Genomic DNA, 18,218 nt, shown 5'->3' with positions numbered 1-18,218 from the left:
ACAATCCAAAAAGAAGTCAACTATCCCAAATCCCTATGTAATTCAAACAAACAAAAGAAAAAACACCTGGTAGGATTTGAGGGTTTCCTAGCAACTGGTTAGGATGAGAAAGGAGGTGAAATAAAACCCCTATGCAGAATGTGCAACAGTACGTGTTGCACATTCCTTATGGGGCTTGACCTAAATTCTTCAAAATGTTCTTCCCTCTCCATTTAACTTTTCCCAATACTCCCTCTTTAGAAACATTCCAAAAGCTTGGTAGAAGGACTCTCTAAGAAAGTCCTGGGATTCACTCTTTATCTCTCATCCTGGGCTCTAAAGCCATTCTCTTTAATTCTCCTAGTTTGATAAAAAGTAACTACCCCTAGAACAAAATCCAGCTCCCTTCGAATTCCTAACTGCTGGACCCAAGGCCCATCAATAGGCCTATTCCTATTCTTATCAAAGCAAGATGAGAAAGAGAAAGATGCTCATTTGTGGATTCCCACTCATTTTCAAAACATTCACTCTCAAAATTAAAACATTAATCGTTACTTTGTTTTTACTAGTTCAAATGGGTAAGAAAGAAAGATGACAACAGGGGAGAATCTTACTTACATCACTGATATTAATTGCATTTGCCTTTGCCAGAATAATCTGGGGGATATCAGGCATGATATGGACTTTGGTCTTGTCAGCCTCCCATGCTTGTTTGTAGAGGTGCTGGAAAGTTAAAAAAAAAAAAAAAAGAAAGAAAAAGAAATCAATGGAAGTTAATATTTAAAATTTTTTAAATAATTTAGTACATACACATTGAAAGTGACAGTCACTCAGTTATGTCCGACTCTCTGTGACCCCATAGACCATATGGTCCATGGAATTCTCTAGGCCAGAATACTGGAGTTAGGTAGCCTTTCCCTTCTCCAGGGGATCTTCCCAACCCAGGGACCAAATCAACCAAGGGACCCACAAAGCATGCGGATTCTTTACCATCTGAGCGACAAGGGAAGCCCAAGAATACTGGAGTGCGTAGCCTATCCCTTCTCCAGAGGATCTTCCTGACCCAGGAATCAAACCAGGGTCTCCTGCACAGCAGGCAGATTCTTTACCAACTGAGCTATCAGGGAAGCCCCATACATACATATTATTTTACACAAATATCAATATTTTATATATTTTTGTTAGCTCACTCTTATTTTTTAAAAGTTTAAAAGAAAAATGTGCTCAAACAAGATAGTAGAGAGGATGTAAAATGGAAAGTAAAATGTCCCATCTTCCTATTTTACAGCCTGGATATAGCATTTCCATCTTAGAATTTTCTAGGCATATTAAAGTCCACATAAAGTCCTTTTGAAATATAAATGAAGTCATATACATTATTCTACATCTTGCTTTTTTACTTAATATTATATGATAGACATCTTTTAGCTGTCTCAAAATAATTAACTTCATTCATTTAAAGAGCTGCATGGTATTCCATGAAGAGGTATCACCTAATTGATTTAACCAGTTCTCCATTGATAGACATTTAATTTGTTGTTTTCATTTCCTTCTATAGTAAGCAATGATGCCATAATCTTTGCAGTGATCTGGAGATGTACCACCCAGATACCCATTCAAAGAAGGACTTGGTGCCCCAACTGTTTGCAGACAGCCTCCAAATTGTCACCTGCTTCAGGGTTTTGCTGCCTCACTCAAGAGCACATCTCCCTGGTGGCCACATTCAGGGATCTTCAGAGTCCAGGTACAAAGTCCTGGCCATTTTACCCAGCGAAGGACACTCCTGACAGGCTGTATCCACTCAAGAGTCCTCTGTGGCACTGACCTAGGCTTTGTAAGGCCAGCATCCCAGTTGGACTCCTCTTGCCATGTCTGCCTCCCACGGGTACTGATCCCCCAAAAATGCCCTGTACTCCAAATTCCATCTCAGCATCTCCTTTTGGAGACCCTAACCTGCAAAAAATACTAACAGATATATGTATATATGTATATCTTTGCACTTACACGAGGCCTTCTGAAGGGTATTGGGTGGATGAATTTTAATTTTAATTAACACTCGCAAAACTAGTTTACATTAACTTTCTTTCCAATACTGTATATCACACAAGTTTTTAATTTTTGGAAATCTTGTAGGTGAAAAATGCTTGCTCTTTGTTTTAGCCAGGTTTGACTTAAAAAATAAAAACAAATCTTCTAGAGTTTTCTCCTAGATCAGGGGTTGATAAATGTCAAGAGTCAAATAGTAAATAATGTTAGGTTTTGCGAGTCACAGAATCTCTGCTATATAATACTCAGTTCTGCTATTGCAGTGCAAAAGTGGCCACAGACAATATGCAAATGAAGAGCTGTGGCTGTGTTACAATGAAACTTTAGTTAAGAAAGCAGTAATTTTCTGATCTCTGTTCAAGACCAGCAGAACCAATCAGAACTATGCAGTGATGAAAATGTCTGTGTCAACCAACATGACAGCTCCTAGCCACACAGGGCTATCAATCACTTGAAATGTAACTAATGTAAATGTAGAACTGAATCATTATTATTTAATTGACTTAGATTTGTCATCACATGTGGCTAGTGACTATAGTATTAGACAGTGCAATTCTAGTGGAAAGAGCAATACTTATTCCTCAGAGTCCTGGCTCTAGTCTAGACCAGGTGATTCACCTGCTCTGTGTCTCTAAAGGAGGTGCCTTGCCTCTCTGGGCCACACTTTCCTCAACCCTGCAACAAAGGGATTCGACCTGATGATCACCAAGATACTTCTTAGTGCTATAGCGCATTTGCTATTTCTATGATTCTCATCTTGGCATCAGTAGTCTAAAATGATAATCATTAACATTGGAAAAATGAAAAAGTGTTTAAAAAATAAATGTATGTTTGTGATAGTTTAAATTCTATATCTCAAAAGGGACACTGAGATTTGTGCCTTGTGCTGACAAGTCCCTTTCAAAGAGGCTGATCTTCTTGATAAATTTCTCTCTCAGAAGATTCCAGAGGATTTACTTGGAGACTTAGCATAATACAGCTCTTTCTACATCACTTTCTGCAACTGTATCATGTTAGGTCCAAATTATTTTTCCCCTTTTTGGTTACTCAGTGGCATTTCTAGTTGTGATCTGCACAATATAACCAATGCTGCTGTAATTATTCTGTTATCTGCAACTTGAAAACAGGTGTTCAAGGAAAGAGGGTAAAAACAAAACAGGGTGATGTGCTTGTTTGATTGTTGGTCATGAAATCAACCAATCGCTAATAATGTCAAACTACAGTGAGACTTTTCTAAAGACTGGAATCATTACTGATCCAAGGAACTAGTGGTGCAAAGCAATTGCTCTTAGGATTGGCTAGAGAAGTTTCTAGCTCAGAAATGCTGCTACAGCCATGTAATCTAGGAGTTTTCCTTTATTCCAGCAAAGAGCAAGGAAGAGGGGTGGGCTGCGACACACAGCCCCGCAATCTACTGAGTCAGCATCATGAACTTCTACTCAACTTCACCTTAAACAAGTGGGACTCATTCTCAAGATATGCATGGAAAAAGTCTATACTTACGTCTACTGGGTAGGGTGGTTCATTAAACATTTGAAGAGGGCACTTTATTAGGACTAATTTGTATCTTTTTCTTTAACTATAAGACCCTTTTTTAGAGGAAACATTAACTATGATGCTATAAAACTATTATCAAAACCTGTAGGTTAAATGTAAGATATTCCTGGCTTATTTCTGATTCCTGTCAAACACTACATTATTGAAAGACTTACTTCATTCATAATTTTTGCATTATTCTTGGCCAAAACCATGTTCATCGAGTCCATCAAGGTAGAATACTTCAAAGTGTCTGGATGCTGGCGATACTTCTTTTCACTGATAATTTCCATGGCTTTCTTGTTTTTCTCAGCCTCCAGGGAGCCCAGAGGGAGCCATCCAATGCCTTTCATGAAATCAGCATAGTCAGCTTTGTACTGATTCTACAAAAGAGGAAAAGTTTGAGGATGAGAAGAAATCACAGCTTCCTAGAATCATGAGCAGGTATTTAATATTCCGTAAGTTCCCCTTCAGTTTTCAACCAATAGTTTATTCAACTTCAACTACTTCTATCCCTAAATTTCTTTTTCACATTTCTTTGCATGAGAAATTTAAAACAAGCAGTAGTATCTTTGTGATTTGTTTCTCTCAATACCTTCATAAAGAAAAAAATGCTAAGAAATACCAAATAGATCACTCTACCATGTGACTACTATCTCAAGAAAAGTGACCATGCTGGACTAATTCTCGTACAAAAACCTCCAAGTCCCCTTGGCTAATAGATGACTCAGGGGACCCCATTCCTATCTTTAGCTATAAGCCTTTGAGCAGCCACCACAGTTAAACTGCTTCAGGTATGCCAGAAAACCTCACCAGTACTTTGTGCAAATTTCATTGCTTCCCTCCTCTGTTTTGACATTTCCCTCTATAACTGTACCATGGTTGCTTTCACTCGGATATTTATGTACCCCTCCATCTATAGCTCAGCTTCTACATTTCTAAAGAGAAATATGGGCTTGGTGTGGCCTGCCTTTGGTTCATAATTTAATTTCTCCCAGCCACCCAAGGGCCTCTGTAGCTGAATTCTTGGTTTTCCACCCTTTGTACCTTCCTCGCATTTATCCTAATAGCTGTTTCAGCCATCATCTCCTATTTCATCAGTAAGTAAGATAGGCAATTACAAAGTCAGAAATGAAAGCTGTTTGGGAATGAGGGGCAGTAGCTCTCAAGTTATCTGACTTTTTGCTTCACTTCTTCCTTAATCAGGAACCATAAAAAGTATGGAAGCCACAAAAACTGCCAACTTTCTCAGCTAGATGTATTTCCTTCAACAAATCCTTTCTGAAACCAAATTTCATTTGCTATTCCTGAATCTAACATCCAGCAATGCTTACAACAATAATAGATCAGATTCATTCCTTTGTGTTTAAAAAAATTCAGTCTAAGGTAAAACATGAAACATCTTATTGGGAAATTACATATGAATTTCTTTTTGGATTTTCAAAATGTCGTTACTTAGAGTCTTTCATGATTTGCCTATTATCTCAAAGTAAGTGCTCTGCAAACGTGGCTGTCACATACATCACTTTGAATTTGCATCATGTTTTTGGCCAATTCCAAGCTCATGGCGTCAGGAAGCATGTTGTAGGTATGGATCACGTTCCTGTAGTTGGCATTGGTGGCCACCTCCTGAGACTTCTTGGCAGCCACCACACTGAGCATGTCCACCGGGGTGTGGAAGGATGTCTTGGATTTCTCATACGCCTTCTTGTACTCCCGGTCTGACTGCATCTTGGCCACCTGCATGAAGTGCACCAACTTGGGGTCGTCCTCGAGGCTCCGGAAGCCAATTTGTCTCCCTTTGGCTTGTTCATAGGCTTGCTTGTACTTGTACTGTGGATGGAAAAGGAACATGGACGTGAGATAGTGAAGGAAACAGAACAAAATATAGTTCACTAGATGCCATTAGCTTAGTCATGGGTTTAGGGCTACTCTAAACTTAGAAAAGGAAGATTTGCTGGGGATGGGCCAGGGAGCAAACTACTTTACTTCAAATTTCTTGCCAGAATTGAGTCCATGAGGGAAAGAATCATCTCAGAGTTAATCAAAGAGAGGTGTAAATAAGTTGCTTTAGGGAGACTTAGAAAGAGGCTTTTCCCACTCAGCTGTGTAACCAATGGAAAAGGCTGCAGGCACCATTTCTCTACAATCAGGAAAGAGCCTGGTAATGAATCTTCTGGGCAAAATGTATAGCTCGTATCCCAGTGTTTGCTTAGAATTGCCCACTAACAGTTGAATTATTTTGGGGCTTCCCAAGTGGCACTAGGGGTAAAGAACCTGCTTGCCAATGCAGCAGATAAAAGAGATGCAGGTTCGATCCCTGGGTCAGGAAGATCCCCTGGAGGAGGGCATGGCAACCCACTCCAGTATTCTTGCCTGGAGAATCCCATGAACAGGGGAGCCTGAAGGGCCATAGTCCATGGGGTCTCAAAGAGTTGGACACAACTGAAGCAACAGCACATAGCACAATTTAATTATTTTAACAAGACCCTGTTACCTTTTACATTAAATAATGAACACATGATTAGAGGGTCCTTGGGCTGGGTGACGGAGAAGGCAATGGCACCCCACTCCAGTACTCTTGTCTGGAAAATCCCATGGATGGAGGAGCCTGGTGTGCTGCAGTCCATGGGGTTGCCAAGAATCGGACATAACTGAGTGACTTCAGTTTCACTTTTCACTTTCATGCATTGGAGAAGGAAATGGCAACCCACTCCAGTGTTCTTGCCTGGAGAATCCCAGGCATGGGGGAGCCTGGTGGGCTGCTGTCTATGGGGTCGCACAGAGTCAGACACGACTGAAGCGACTTAGCCGCAGCAGCAGCAGGGCTGGGTGAAGGGATGTGTCTTGTGTGTTACAAAGGATGGGGGTCCCACCAACACTGAACAGAGCTGACTGCAGCTCCTGCATACACACAAGCTTGGCTCATTTGCTTTTTTCCTTTATACTAAATAAAGCCCAGAGGAATCACTTACATCACTGGCAATGTCTCTGGAGGCTCTTGCAGCCTTTATTGAGATGGCATCAGGCCTCAGATCATATCCTTTCTTCTTTTCTTCTTCCCAGCCAGCTTTGTACAGTTTCTAAGTGATGAGGTAGAAAAATGCCAGCATCTTGTTAGTCAGGTTAGAACGGGGATCCTGATTTTAAAGTGGTTGGCATGTGGGAGACAGATATTCCACAAATACTGGCTTCCTTCAGCCTCCCCGCCCCTCATTTTTGTTTCTGGTGTTCACCTACTTACATCACTCATGGTGATCTGGTTTACTCTGGAGAGTAAAATGTCTGGAGTATCAGGCATGACATGAATAGTGGTCTTGTCTTTGTTCCATTTCTCAGTGTAGAGCCTCTGCAACAAGAAAGGCCACATATGACTATACAGCAGGACTAATCTGCAACATGCTATCACAATGTGAGGGAGAGACCCACAGTTCCAGGGCAGAAGAGGGTCAATTTGACATTGCAAAATGAAGCAAACATCAAGAAGGGCTGATGAGACTGAGCACATGAGTTTAAAAAACCATCAAACATGGCAGCCCTCTTTCTACTGAAACAAATGTCTTCCTGCCCCAATCACACACTACATGGAGTTTTGTGGCTCCATCACACATTCAGCATGGTGTTGACAGTCAGCCTGGGGTCAGTATAAGTTGGAGCTCTCTAGATACAAGAGAGGTTATAGACTACCCCCTCCCACCACCATGGCCATGATCATCAGAAAGATGAAAACTCTGATGAAGGTCAAAGTGGTGATGCTGGTTCAATGGCTTGAGCACTGCGGGAGTTCTGAGGCTGAGACCAGCAGGTAAGTTCTTACCTTGTCCATGATCAGTTTGTTACTTTTGTTTAGCGCTTGCTCCATTGTGTCCATGGCGTATGTGAACTTCAGCTTCTCGGGGTGCTGGCGGTACTTCTTTTCACTGAGAATCTCTCCTGCTTTCTTTGCCTTCTCTACCTCCAGTGACTCTAATGGCAACCAGCCAATCCCTTTCATCCAGTTGGTGAAGTCAGATTTGTACAGGTTCTTTACAAGGAAAAAGGAAATTTCATTGCAGAAAGAGTCAAGGCTTGGGTTTCTTTAGACATATTATTTGCCCATTAAAAAAAAAAAAAAAGGATAGGGGGATGGGGAGAATAACCCATATTTTATTCCCTACCATTCTTCAGAAAAAGAAATTATAAAAGTGAATGTATTCATGGTGGTTTTGAACAGACAATCCTGACCCAATCCCTTTAAAAATTTAAATTTCTTGCAGGAAAGTTAACAAAATTTTACATTGGAAGGATTATTATATAGCATCCATTTGCACCTCTTAGTCTTTCACAGAATACATCATATACTGGGGTCTGACATCCAAAGTTTAAAAATATGTATATAATAACCAAATAAAACTACATATGTACAGTTCAAGTTAGTAAAATCCTAAAATCCCCAATTCTGGAGAGGATCCCTAATTACAGTGAGTCCAGCCAGGTTTAGGATGGAGTGAGCCACCAGTAGACATGGCCAACTCATTCTATGCTGACAATCTGATGAATGCTACGTACATCACTCTGAATCTGCATCGCATTCCTGGAGTGCTCCACATTCAAGGCATCGGGCAGCAGGGTGTAGTGGTGGAAGGGTTGTTTATAATTGGTGTTGGTGGCGACCTCCTGAGATTTCTTGGCTGCTGTCACGCTGAGCATATCCAAAGGTGTGTGATACTTGGTCTTGCTGGCTTCATAGCCCTTTTTGTACTCACGATCTGACTGCATTTTGGCTACATTCATGAAGTGAACCAGTTTAGGGTCATCCTGAAGACTGCGAAATCCAATTTGTTTGCCTTTGGTTTTCTCGTAGGCCTCCTTATATTTGAACTATATGAAAAAGAAGGGCAGATGGAAGTTTGATAGGGTCGACTATAGGAAAGTGTTCAGTTGAATTTATATCACAGATTAAGCAATAGACAAACTGAATCTATGTAACATCTAAGTTTTTAGTATTTTTAAATAAACAACTACCAAAATATTTCCAATGGACGGTCTTGGGATATGCTCTGGGGATAATTAAAAATGGAATAAATTACAGCTTATATCTAGATTAGACATAAGTAGGTTCTCTGAATATGCTCAAAGGTTCCTAAAAAGTTTATTAAGGATTTGGTGTACATAGTTTTTACTATGTTTCTTTGATTAATTTGTATTACCTAAGTAAGTATTTGTATAATCCTGAGTAAATTTCAGCAAAGACATTATAAAAATTAGCATACTAGACTCCAGTGAATAAGTTTCCTAGGTAGCTCAGTGGTAAAGAATCTGCCTCCCAATGCAGAAGACCTGGGTTCAATCCCTGGATTGGGAAGATCCTCTGGAGAAGGAAATAGCAACCCACTCCAGTATTCTTGCCTGGGAAATCCCATGGACAGAGGAACCTGGTGGGCTACAGTCCATGGGGTTGCTAAGAGTTGGACACAATTTAGCAACTGAGCACATATTTGTATGATCCTGAGTAAATTTCAGCAAAGACATTATAAAAACTAGCATCAGTTCGGTTCAGTCACTCAATCATGTCCGATTCTTTGCAACCCCATGAATTGCAGCACGCCAGGCCTCCGTTCATCACCAACTCCTGGAGTTCACTCAAACTCACGTCCATTGAGTCAGCATACTAGACTCCAAATGAATATGTTTCGACTATATCAAGGCATTAAATCAATTTATATAGAAAATAAAACTTAATTTGTAAAAAGTAAATTAAGTAAATAAGCATAAAACTCATGACAGAAAACTAAAATACTGTCATTTAATCTATAATTCTTCCTGGTTTTCCATAAGTCACCAGATTTTTTTCTTTATGGAAATTATAAAATATTGTATTCTTTTAAAATAATGGGAGACTTTTTTGATTTAGTGATATTTCAGTATACCAAGGTTTTTTTTCTTAACAAAATCCAAATAAAAAGTGGTTTTCACATTCATAATAATAATAATAATAATGAGAATTTCAAGTATTTCAGAGTTTAAAAAAGTCCTATCCTTGGTAACTGAATTGAGCTTTTAAATATTTTTAAGTGAAGCAAGATAAAAAAATTGGTACATAAGATATTAGGAAATATTTTTATATTACAACCTTTATTTGCTTTCTAATATAGCTCATATAACCTCATACACCATGTAAAGATTTGTAAAATACAAAAAAAGCTTGCTACTTTCAAATTATACTTACATCGCTAGCAATATTCCTTGAACTTTTTGCAGCAACAATGGGAATGGCATCTGGTCTCAAATCATAGCCCTTAGCAAGGGTTTTCTTCCAATCTGCTTTATAATGAGACTTGGAAAAAAGGAAAGATTATTTTAATATTTGACGTAATTAAAAACAGGATGCCAAAATCGTCATAATATATCCCTTACTATTAAAAAATTCAGAGTTAGGGCTCTTTGTTCATCTTTTCACGATCTATTAGATTCTTTTTAAAAAATATATCAGTAAACTATATACACAGTATGATCTCAACTGCTGTTAAAAAATGTATATGTTTGTATAAAAAATCAGTGGAAAGGTAATGCTTTGAATGTGGGATAACAATACAAATTTTTCCATAATTTTCTATACTTTTCAATTTTTCTATAATAAGCATGTAATGCTTTTATTTTCTTGTAATTTTCGTATGAAGCACTTTAAACTTACACAAAGATGTGGATAGTAAAATAAAAAATTCAGACATAGTATTACCCTGCTTTAATTAACCTTAATGTTTAAATATTACTTATAAAACTAGGGAAAAAGTTTTAAATAAACCAAAAGCATAAAAATGAGTACTTAAAGATTGTTTATTTGGCAATAAAATAGAGTCTAAAATGTTAGGAAGAATGACTAAGTCATCTTTTAAGAAATGAACAGGTTTTATCCAGGTTTGATTATGTCTTTAAATTAGAATTTACCAATTTGACTTAAAAGCAAAATGAAATAATTCATAATAGTACATTTAAACATCACCACTAATTAAGTATCCAAGAGAGATGCTAGTCACATACAAAAAAAGACTTTCTAAAGAAAATTGTGGTGAGCATTTTTAGAAGTTTAACAAATAGCCAAAAGTCAGAGATAGCAATACTTACAATTACTACAGATTGTGCACTCCTGATTTTCCAATCTGTTTGTCCCAATTTCTTTCACTTTTTAAAAAATGGAACACAGACTACTAGATTGATTTAACAGCTAATGAATCATGGCCCACAGTTGGGAAAAGTCTGCGGTTAAGTGAAATGAATGCTACCTCTAGCCTCATATTCTATGATAAGAATCCAATCTGTAGTCCATTGATTTGCAAATTTGTCCCCATACAGGGAGGGCAAGGAGAAACTTAAACAGGCTAAACTCTCCAGCTTGGTAGGTGACAGGTTTAATAAACAAGGGAACTTAGTGAGTGTTTTTGGGCAGTCACAAGACAAACAAATCTTTGCAACTGCCCACCAGAGCCATACTAGTTTATTTAGGCCTCAACTAGATTCAGTCCCGAGTGGTCTCAACCACACATTGGTCTCTCAAGGCCGCGTCCTTGAAAATGGCTCCCACTGTGGGATAGGAGTGGGATAAGGAGCCTCCAATTGCCCAGGTCCAGCTCCAGGATCACCCGATAGTCTTGTCCTGTCAATGATCTTCTCCAACAGACTCAAGGGCCCACACTCAGTTGGCTTCCTCTAAAATTCTCAGTGCTGGAATTACACAGAGCTGGAAAGGGGAGGCCCCTGATGCAATACTAAGACAGGCACCCAGCCAAATACTCACATCACTCATGTTGTAGGCATTGACCTTGGCTTGAATAAACTGGGGCACATCGGGGTCCATAGTGTACTTGTGCTTCACTTTCTCTCCCTCCACCTTGTAGTTCAACTAAAAACAAGGAGGCAGCATGCAAACTGTATTAGCTAACATAATGTAAGTTTCATCTAGGACATGTTCTTTTAAAAAGGAAGACTATCATTTGTGTTTTTCCATTTACAAGGCAGTTAGCTACTCTATCATGCAGAGAGAGTGTTGACAGACATATTCATTCACTCATTCCACCAATATTTATTGCATAATGGTGTGGGGCAATTGGCAGTGTGGTAGGTCCTGGTTTAAAGTGTTCAAGTTTATTTAATAAATAAATAAAAGCTGACCTTGGAGTTTATAGTCCTGGAGAGGAAACAGAAAAAACAAACTGCAAGATGGAGCTAGAATTTGTGGTGTAAATAAAATAACTTCAGGAAAGAAACAAAAGGGGACATCAAAGGCTCTCTAGAAAGGTACCACTGATACTCAAACATGAAGAAAGGGGAAGGGTCTGGGCAGAAGAGGAGCATTCAGAGTCCGGGGTCTGGAAAGGCACAGCCAGCTTGAGGGACTGAAGGTCACAGAGGGCTCTGAGGGGGTCCCAGAAGGATTAGACACGAGGAGGGCAGGGCCACAGAGCTGAGGGCCTTTTCATTTCAACCAAGTTAACAAGTTTAGATTTTGAGTTCGAGGAGAAGTTACTAACAGGCTTTAAGTATGAGAAGGACATGATTCACGTTTTAAGATAGTCTTTTTGGTTGTCACGTGGGACCTCAGGCAGGGAGTCCAGATAATGGATTACTGTAGTTGTCCACATGAGACAGATGGGGACTAGAACTAGGGTTGGTGGCCCTGAAAGACGGAAGTGCTGCAACAGGATGGCTGAGAGAGTGGGGCAGGAACCCAGCAGATGCACTGGACGCGTGGTTCACACAGCGAGGCGTCAGCGGTGACTGCCAGGTTTCAAGCTTGAGTAACTAAGGAGATTTGATGGCATTTATTGGGACAGGGAGTTCATAAACTGAGTGTAGGGTTTTCCTAGCTAACAGGAAAAACACAGGGAAAAATGACACTTTGTCAGTACAAGAGAAGTTGCAAGAATCTACACCCTTTAGTGCCACTAAAATTGAATTAATCTTGAAACATCTGTGGTAATGTGGAACTGGTCTGAGAAATAAAATCCACAGTTAACCCTCAAATCCGAGCCAAAGAATGTATTTCCCGTCTTCAAATATCTGGGACCAAACACACATAATTTCTTCCCTCCTTTGTTTTCTACTTACCACTCTCTTTCTGGTGGAGGTATCATAACATGACTCTGAACTTATCAAATGAGGTGAAACACAGCATTGTTATTAGCCTCTGACTAAGAAAAAGGGTCCAGATAGCTTAGAAAGGAAACTCCAGATGACTCTGAAAGTAAACTACTTCACCCCTCCCTAGAGGCCTCTCAGAATATCAGGCTATAGTTTTCTTTCTTTTTTTTTTTTTTGGCAAAAAGATTAAGATATTAATTAGCCTTCTTCTCATTTACCTAGGTAGAACTCTTGCAACTCAGAGCAATAAATATCTTGGGTTTGCAATTCAGACAAGGTCACAGATGATAATAGTGATAATTTCTTTTCACATCGATAATGTAGGGCTTTGCTTATGAACAACACAGACTCTCCACATTTGGAAAATAAAGCAAACTTGGAACATCTTCCTTCTCTCCTCCCTGTTCTTCTTGAAGTCCCAAGTTGCTTCAACGGTAAAACCCTTTGAATATAGCTCTGAAAAGCAGCTGATTTACTAACACAGATGCACGCTCACGGATTGAGTTAAGAAGGACGGTGGAGTAGCTGGTCATGGGGTTATTCACAGACAAAACCATTTGAGGGGAAACCACTTACATCACTCAGCTGCTTTGTGTTGTGCTGAGCCAAAACCATGCCCATGGAATCAGGCACACTTGTGAACTTGATGGTATCTGGGTGCTGTCTGTACTTTTTCTCATTTAATGCATCGCCTGCTTTTTTGACCTTCTCAACCTCCAGAGAACCAATTGGTATCCATCCCATGCCCTTGAAGAAGTGGTTGTACTCATCTTTATATACATTCTGTAAGAGAGTAATCTCAGATGAGAAGATATCCTAGAGCACACTCAAGGGACGTTCCGGAAATCTGCAATTCTATCCAGGGGGAAGGAAGAGCAGCCTGTCAGCATGCTTGTTTCTGCAGTGGCTCTCTTGGCTGTCTGCCACAGAGCTTCTTACTCAGAATTTGATCATAAGAAAAAGCAGCTCTGTCATAAGCGTGCATTATACATTCCAAGAGGGAATCCAGGACACATATTTCCATAGGTACTGCTTAAAAAATGTGCCTCTTTTGACCATAAATTGGGCTTTCCCTTTGATTTCACTGAAAACTCCACAACTTTTGCATTTCACCCACACTGTTCACCTAGGCCCCTCTATCTCAGTGTGAGAGACATTCTCATTGAGCAACAATAAATGAACACCATTTCTTCCTTTTACCAAGGACAATTTTCACAAAAACCTGGCTCCTGCAGCAGTAAATGCCCTGAATATTAAACACCTTCCTCATATAGCTCTCCATGAGTCATGCTGCAATCACAAAACCTTCCTGGTTCACTCTAGATGACTCGCTATATAGAGACACATATGAGAATGTGACTTTGAGTTAAAACAAACAAACAAAAAGCTTTCTTGAATTCAGAAAGAATAGAGAATGCTCATATTTTGCATTGTACATATCACCATTGAAGCAGGCCCACCAGGAGCAACCATTCCCTCTTGTTGAGAACCAAGGTGGCTTCCACACTTATTAGAATATGGTGCTATATTTGATCCATAAGTTAATAAAGATATCAATGATTGTGATGAGAACACAGAAAGCTAGTAAAACACAGCTTGCCTATCATGCCTTTCTTACTGTTTCAATGATTGTGTATTTTAAAGTGCATTTTTCAAATATCTTATTGTATTGCAAAGTCTAACTAAAATAGGAAGAAATGATCACCCATTTATTACGAACATCTCTAGGTCTGCTATACTATACATACTCACATCACTCTGAATTTGATTCACATTCCTGATATGCTCAAGACTCAGAGCATCAGGTAGGTATGTGTAATGATGTATCGGCTGCTTGTAGTTGACGTTGGTGGCAACATCCTGGGCCATCTTTGCAGCAGTGATGCTAACCATGTCCCCAGGGGTATGGTAGCTGGTCTTGGTGTTTTCATAGTTCTTCTTGTATTCACGATCAGACTGTAACTTTGCCACATTCATATAGTGAACCAGCTTGGGATCATCCTGGAGGCTTCTAAAACCTACTTGCTTTCCCTTTGCCTTCTCGTAAGCTTCCTTGTATTTATACTGCAGAGGAAGAATTTGGTTAGCAGAGTCCTAAGCACTGGGAACATTGGGTGCAGCAACTATATTCACACACAAAGAATATTATCACTTTCTGAAAGACTACACAAGAAATGCATTCTACAACCTCCACCCAGCACCCTCCAACCTGAGAAAGTTTAGAGTGAAAGCATTTATTTCCAGCAGTGCTAGGTTATAAATGAGTGTCATGATAAATTCAGGACCAGTTTTTCTTTGTTATGAATTCTATAGATGATTTGCATGTTAAACTTTATATAAAGCCCACTGAGTTTTCATACTTAATATAAACATGACACATTCCAAAATGTAAGACCAATCTCTCCTGGTTTTCCAAGGATGTGAATTTTCCTAATCCAACATGTTAGTTCACATCACAGAATACTAGAAATACTCTTGTTTTCTATTCTGATTGGCCCAGTGATATGTATACAATAGGTGCAGAAGAAACTCTAAAGAACTCTACATGAAAGATGGCTATACTCATGTCTCTTTGGAGTGGAGAAAACATTACTATGTTGTCTCAGGTTAACTTCATATGGTTTACAAAAAACCCTCTTCTTTTAAGTGGCCATCAATTTGGGTGCTGCATAGGCAGGTAAGTAGCTGGGCTTTCAGCCAACCCCATTTCTCAGCAGCTACTCTCCAAGCTCACTGCTGAAGCACTGCAGATGAATTGAGGAACTGAAGAATACAGGAGAAACCACTGAGCCCTTCCCCGTCAGTAAAAACCTAACTGCAAAAGCTCTGCTGTCCGAGGTCTCTCACAGCTAAAGTTGGCAATGGGGTATAGATTAAGTTATACTCCAGGTAATAGATCAAACCCTCAATTTTTATGTATGAGAATTCAAATCTACCCAAACTCTGAAGATGCTCTGCTCCTGCCATTTAAGCACTGATTTATAAACAACAGTCTAGCAGGCAAAAGGATTATCCAGTGATTTCTAGACATATTAGAAAAAGTTCTATGTAAGGGCTAAAAAGAGAAATGATAATGTCATATTTTAGACTTTCACTTCTCCTTAAACTAGATTTCATAGTGATGGGCAAACCTTTGAGGAACACATTTTCAGTACCAGCCCTACATGGAAGGCTGGAGAATTCTTATACCCTATCTTCTACATATTCTGTATATGTGGCTCCTTTCTTTTCTTGTCTCAAACCAAAATTGTAGCCTCTTTGAAGTTTGGGGGAGAATAGATGCATGTATATGTATGGCTGAGTCCCTTTACTGTTGACCTGAAACTATCACAACATTGTGTGTTAATCGGCTATACCACAATACAAAATAAAAAGTTAAAAAAGAAACTGTAGCCACTGGAACATGGCATGACAGTGAAATCTATGGGTGTGCATGCTTTTGGAAAATTTTGTTTTTCAATGATGGGAAGAAGTCAAGTGTATTTTTTTTTCTATTACAGATGAAATGGATATCAATTCTACTATAGATGAAATAAATCAAAATTATATTCTAGAAAAGTGGGCTTTTTACATTTGGTTTATAAAATCTATCCATTTTATCTAACATCTTCTCAACCTTCTTAATACAGTTATAATGCAGACAGTCATCTGAATTTAATATGTTAGTGTCTTGTCAGGGTGTTCTCCTTGAAAACAAATGAGAGCTGTGAGGGAAATGTGTCAGGGAAAGTAATTTGGGCTATGAATCAGAGGAGAAAGCTGCTTTCAGATTTATGACAGCTGTACCAAGTGGGGTCAACTGAAAAGAATCACAAATTATTGAAAAAGTGACAGGTTTTCAAAGCAGTATTTGTGGAGAATTTCAATGTCATTAATTCAACATATTGTTTTCAATGTGGTATCACTTTAACAAGCACCCATTTAATTATCTTTAAAAAATGCAATCCACCAAGATTTCACCCAGAGTTTTTACTCACGTCACTGGCAATGTTTCTCGATGCCTTGGCTGCAGTGATGGGGATAGCATCACCCAGCACATTGGTGCCCTTGGCTATTAAATCATGCCAGTCCCGTTTATAACACACCTGGGATGGAAAAGGAACAAGATGTCAGCATGCTGTGGAGCAATTAGCCACAGTGATTCCTCAACAGCTGGGATTGTTTTGTTCTTTCCCAGAGAGAAGCTAGAAGAATCTCCTATAGCACACACTGTTTTGAGAAGTCACACTAATGGTAAATCAACTATATTTCAATTAAAAAAAAGTCACTTTAGCAAAATGTCCTACTTTATACAGTATACAATTATTAGACTCCGTACTAATTATTCACCCAAATCTGGTTTAGGCACATATTGAAGAGGGATACTGAGAAACCGGAATGGATCCAGAGGAGTAATCAAGGTTCTAGAAACCACAGTATGTAAGGACCAACTGGAGAAAATGAAATTGTTCCATCTTATGAAAGAAAGATCCTAGGAAGACCTGTAGTTAGCTTGAAAAATTTTAGGGTTATTGGTTAAAAAAAAAAAATCATTTATCCTTATTTTTCTGGAGGATTAAAAAATTCCTCCATGTGCAAAACTAGGAAAATGAGAGGAATAGGGGTTGAGGTCTAAACAAAGAAAAAGGGTATCCCCTAAGAGTTGTCCTAGTACACACTGGCTCAGGAGTAAAGAATCTGCCCACAATTCAGGAGACACGGGTTCAATCCCTGAGTGGGGAAGATTCCCTGGAGAAAGAAATGGCAACCCACTCCAGTATTCTGGCCTGGAAAATCCCATGGACAGAGGAGCCTGGTGGGCTATAGTCCATGGGGTCGCAAGAGTTGGACACTACTTAGCGACTAAACCACCACCACTACCACACTTGAAAAGGCCGACTCAGGAAGTTCAGAACAATCATTATGAGGTATGATCTAACAGGGTTATAGAGAAAATTGACCTAAATTGTCAAGGCCTTGTCATACTCTAAAACTCTGTTATTTTATTATCAGGTCTGGATTTCACACCCCATCACAAACCATACTTACGTCACTTAAATTGTAAGCATTGCACTTGGCCTGAAGAAATTGAGGAAGATCAGGACTCATCGTATATTTATGTTTCACATCTTCTCCTTTAGCTTTGTATAAGATCTGCAACACATAGTCACAAAAATAAAATGCATTATGGATGGTACAAAAAAGAAAATATGTTAATCACATGCTTAAAGGAGTTTTTCTTGGCATAATCTCCCACTATTTCTATTGTTTAAAATGATCAAAGGCATCTTCCTATTTTAAGAAACTCAAGATCTTGATATCTTAAGGAAAACACAACAGCCTCTGTATTGGAGAGAAAAAAATCCCAAGAAAATTGAAATCTTTGCTTGACAGAAATGAATAAAAAATGAGTTCAAATGTGAAATCATAACATGGATAAAACAATTCACTAAAGCCAGAAAAAAGTCATTTTTTTGTTAGTAGAGTTAGTAGTTCTTACAGTCTTGTGTTTTGTTCGTTTGTTTTTTATTCTTAGAAAAAGTTAGCTAGAATGAGTCAAT

At 39.0% G+C, this 18,218-nt stretch overlaps 1 protein-coding gene across 21 annotated transcripts in view; it reads right to left on the bottom strand.

Annotated features, from left to right (window-relative positions):
- NEB (nebulin) overlaps positions 1-18,218 on the bottom strand; it is a 219,953-nt gene that overhangs the window by 152,417 nt on the left and 49,318 nt on the right. For all 21 annotated transcript variants that reach the window (XM_061438168.1, XM_061438021.1, XM_061438025.1 and 18 more), the window contains exons 35-47: positions 17,707-17,811; positions 16,656-16,763; positions 14,431-14,742; positions 13,255-13,461; positions 11,336-11,440; positions 9,770-9,877; positions 8,110-8,421; positions 7,379-7,585; positions 6,806-6,910; positions 6,537-6,644; positions 5,083-5,394; positions 3,738-3,944; positions 598-702 (exon numbers count right to left, since the gene is read on the bottom strand). In XM_061438168.1, the coding sequence (XP_061294152.1) occupies positions 598-702; positions 3,738-3,944; positions 5,083-5,394; positions 6,537-6,644; positions 6,806-6,910; positions 7,379-7,585; positions 8,110-8,421; positions 9,770-9,877; positions 11,336-11,440; positions 13,255-13,461; positions 14,431-14,742; positions 16,656-16,763; positions 17,707-17,811 (2,301 nt within the window). The remainder of the gene's footprint in view (positions 1-597; positions 703-3,737; positions 3,945-5,082; positions 5,395-6,536; positions 6,645-6,805; positions 6,911-7,378; positions 7,586-8,109; positions 8,422-9,769; positions 9,878-11,335; positions 11,441-13,254; positions 13,462-14,430; positions 14,743-16,655; positions 16,764-17,706; positions 17,812-18,218) is intronic.

Source organism: Bos javanicus, chromosome 2, assembly GCF_032452875.1.
Source record: "Bos javanicus breed banteng chromosome 2, ARS-OSU_banteng_1.0, whole genome shotgun sequence".
Classification (NCBI taxonomy): domain Eukaryota; kingdom Metazoa; phylum Chordata; class Mammalia; order Artiodactyla; family Bovidae; genus Bos; species Bos javanicus.
This window is presented reverse-complemented; position numbering and strand designations above follow the sequence as displayed.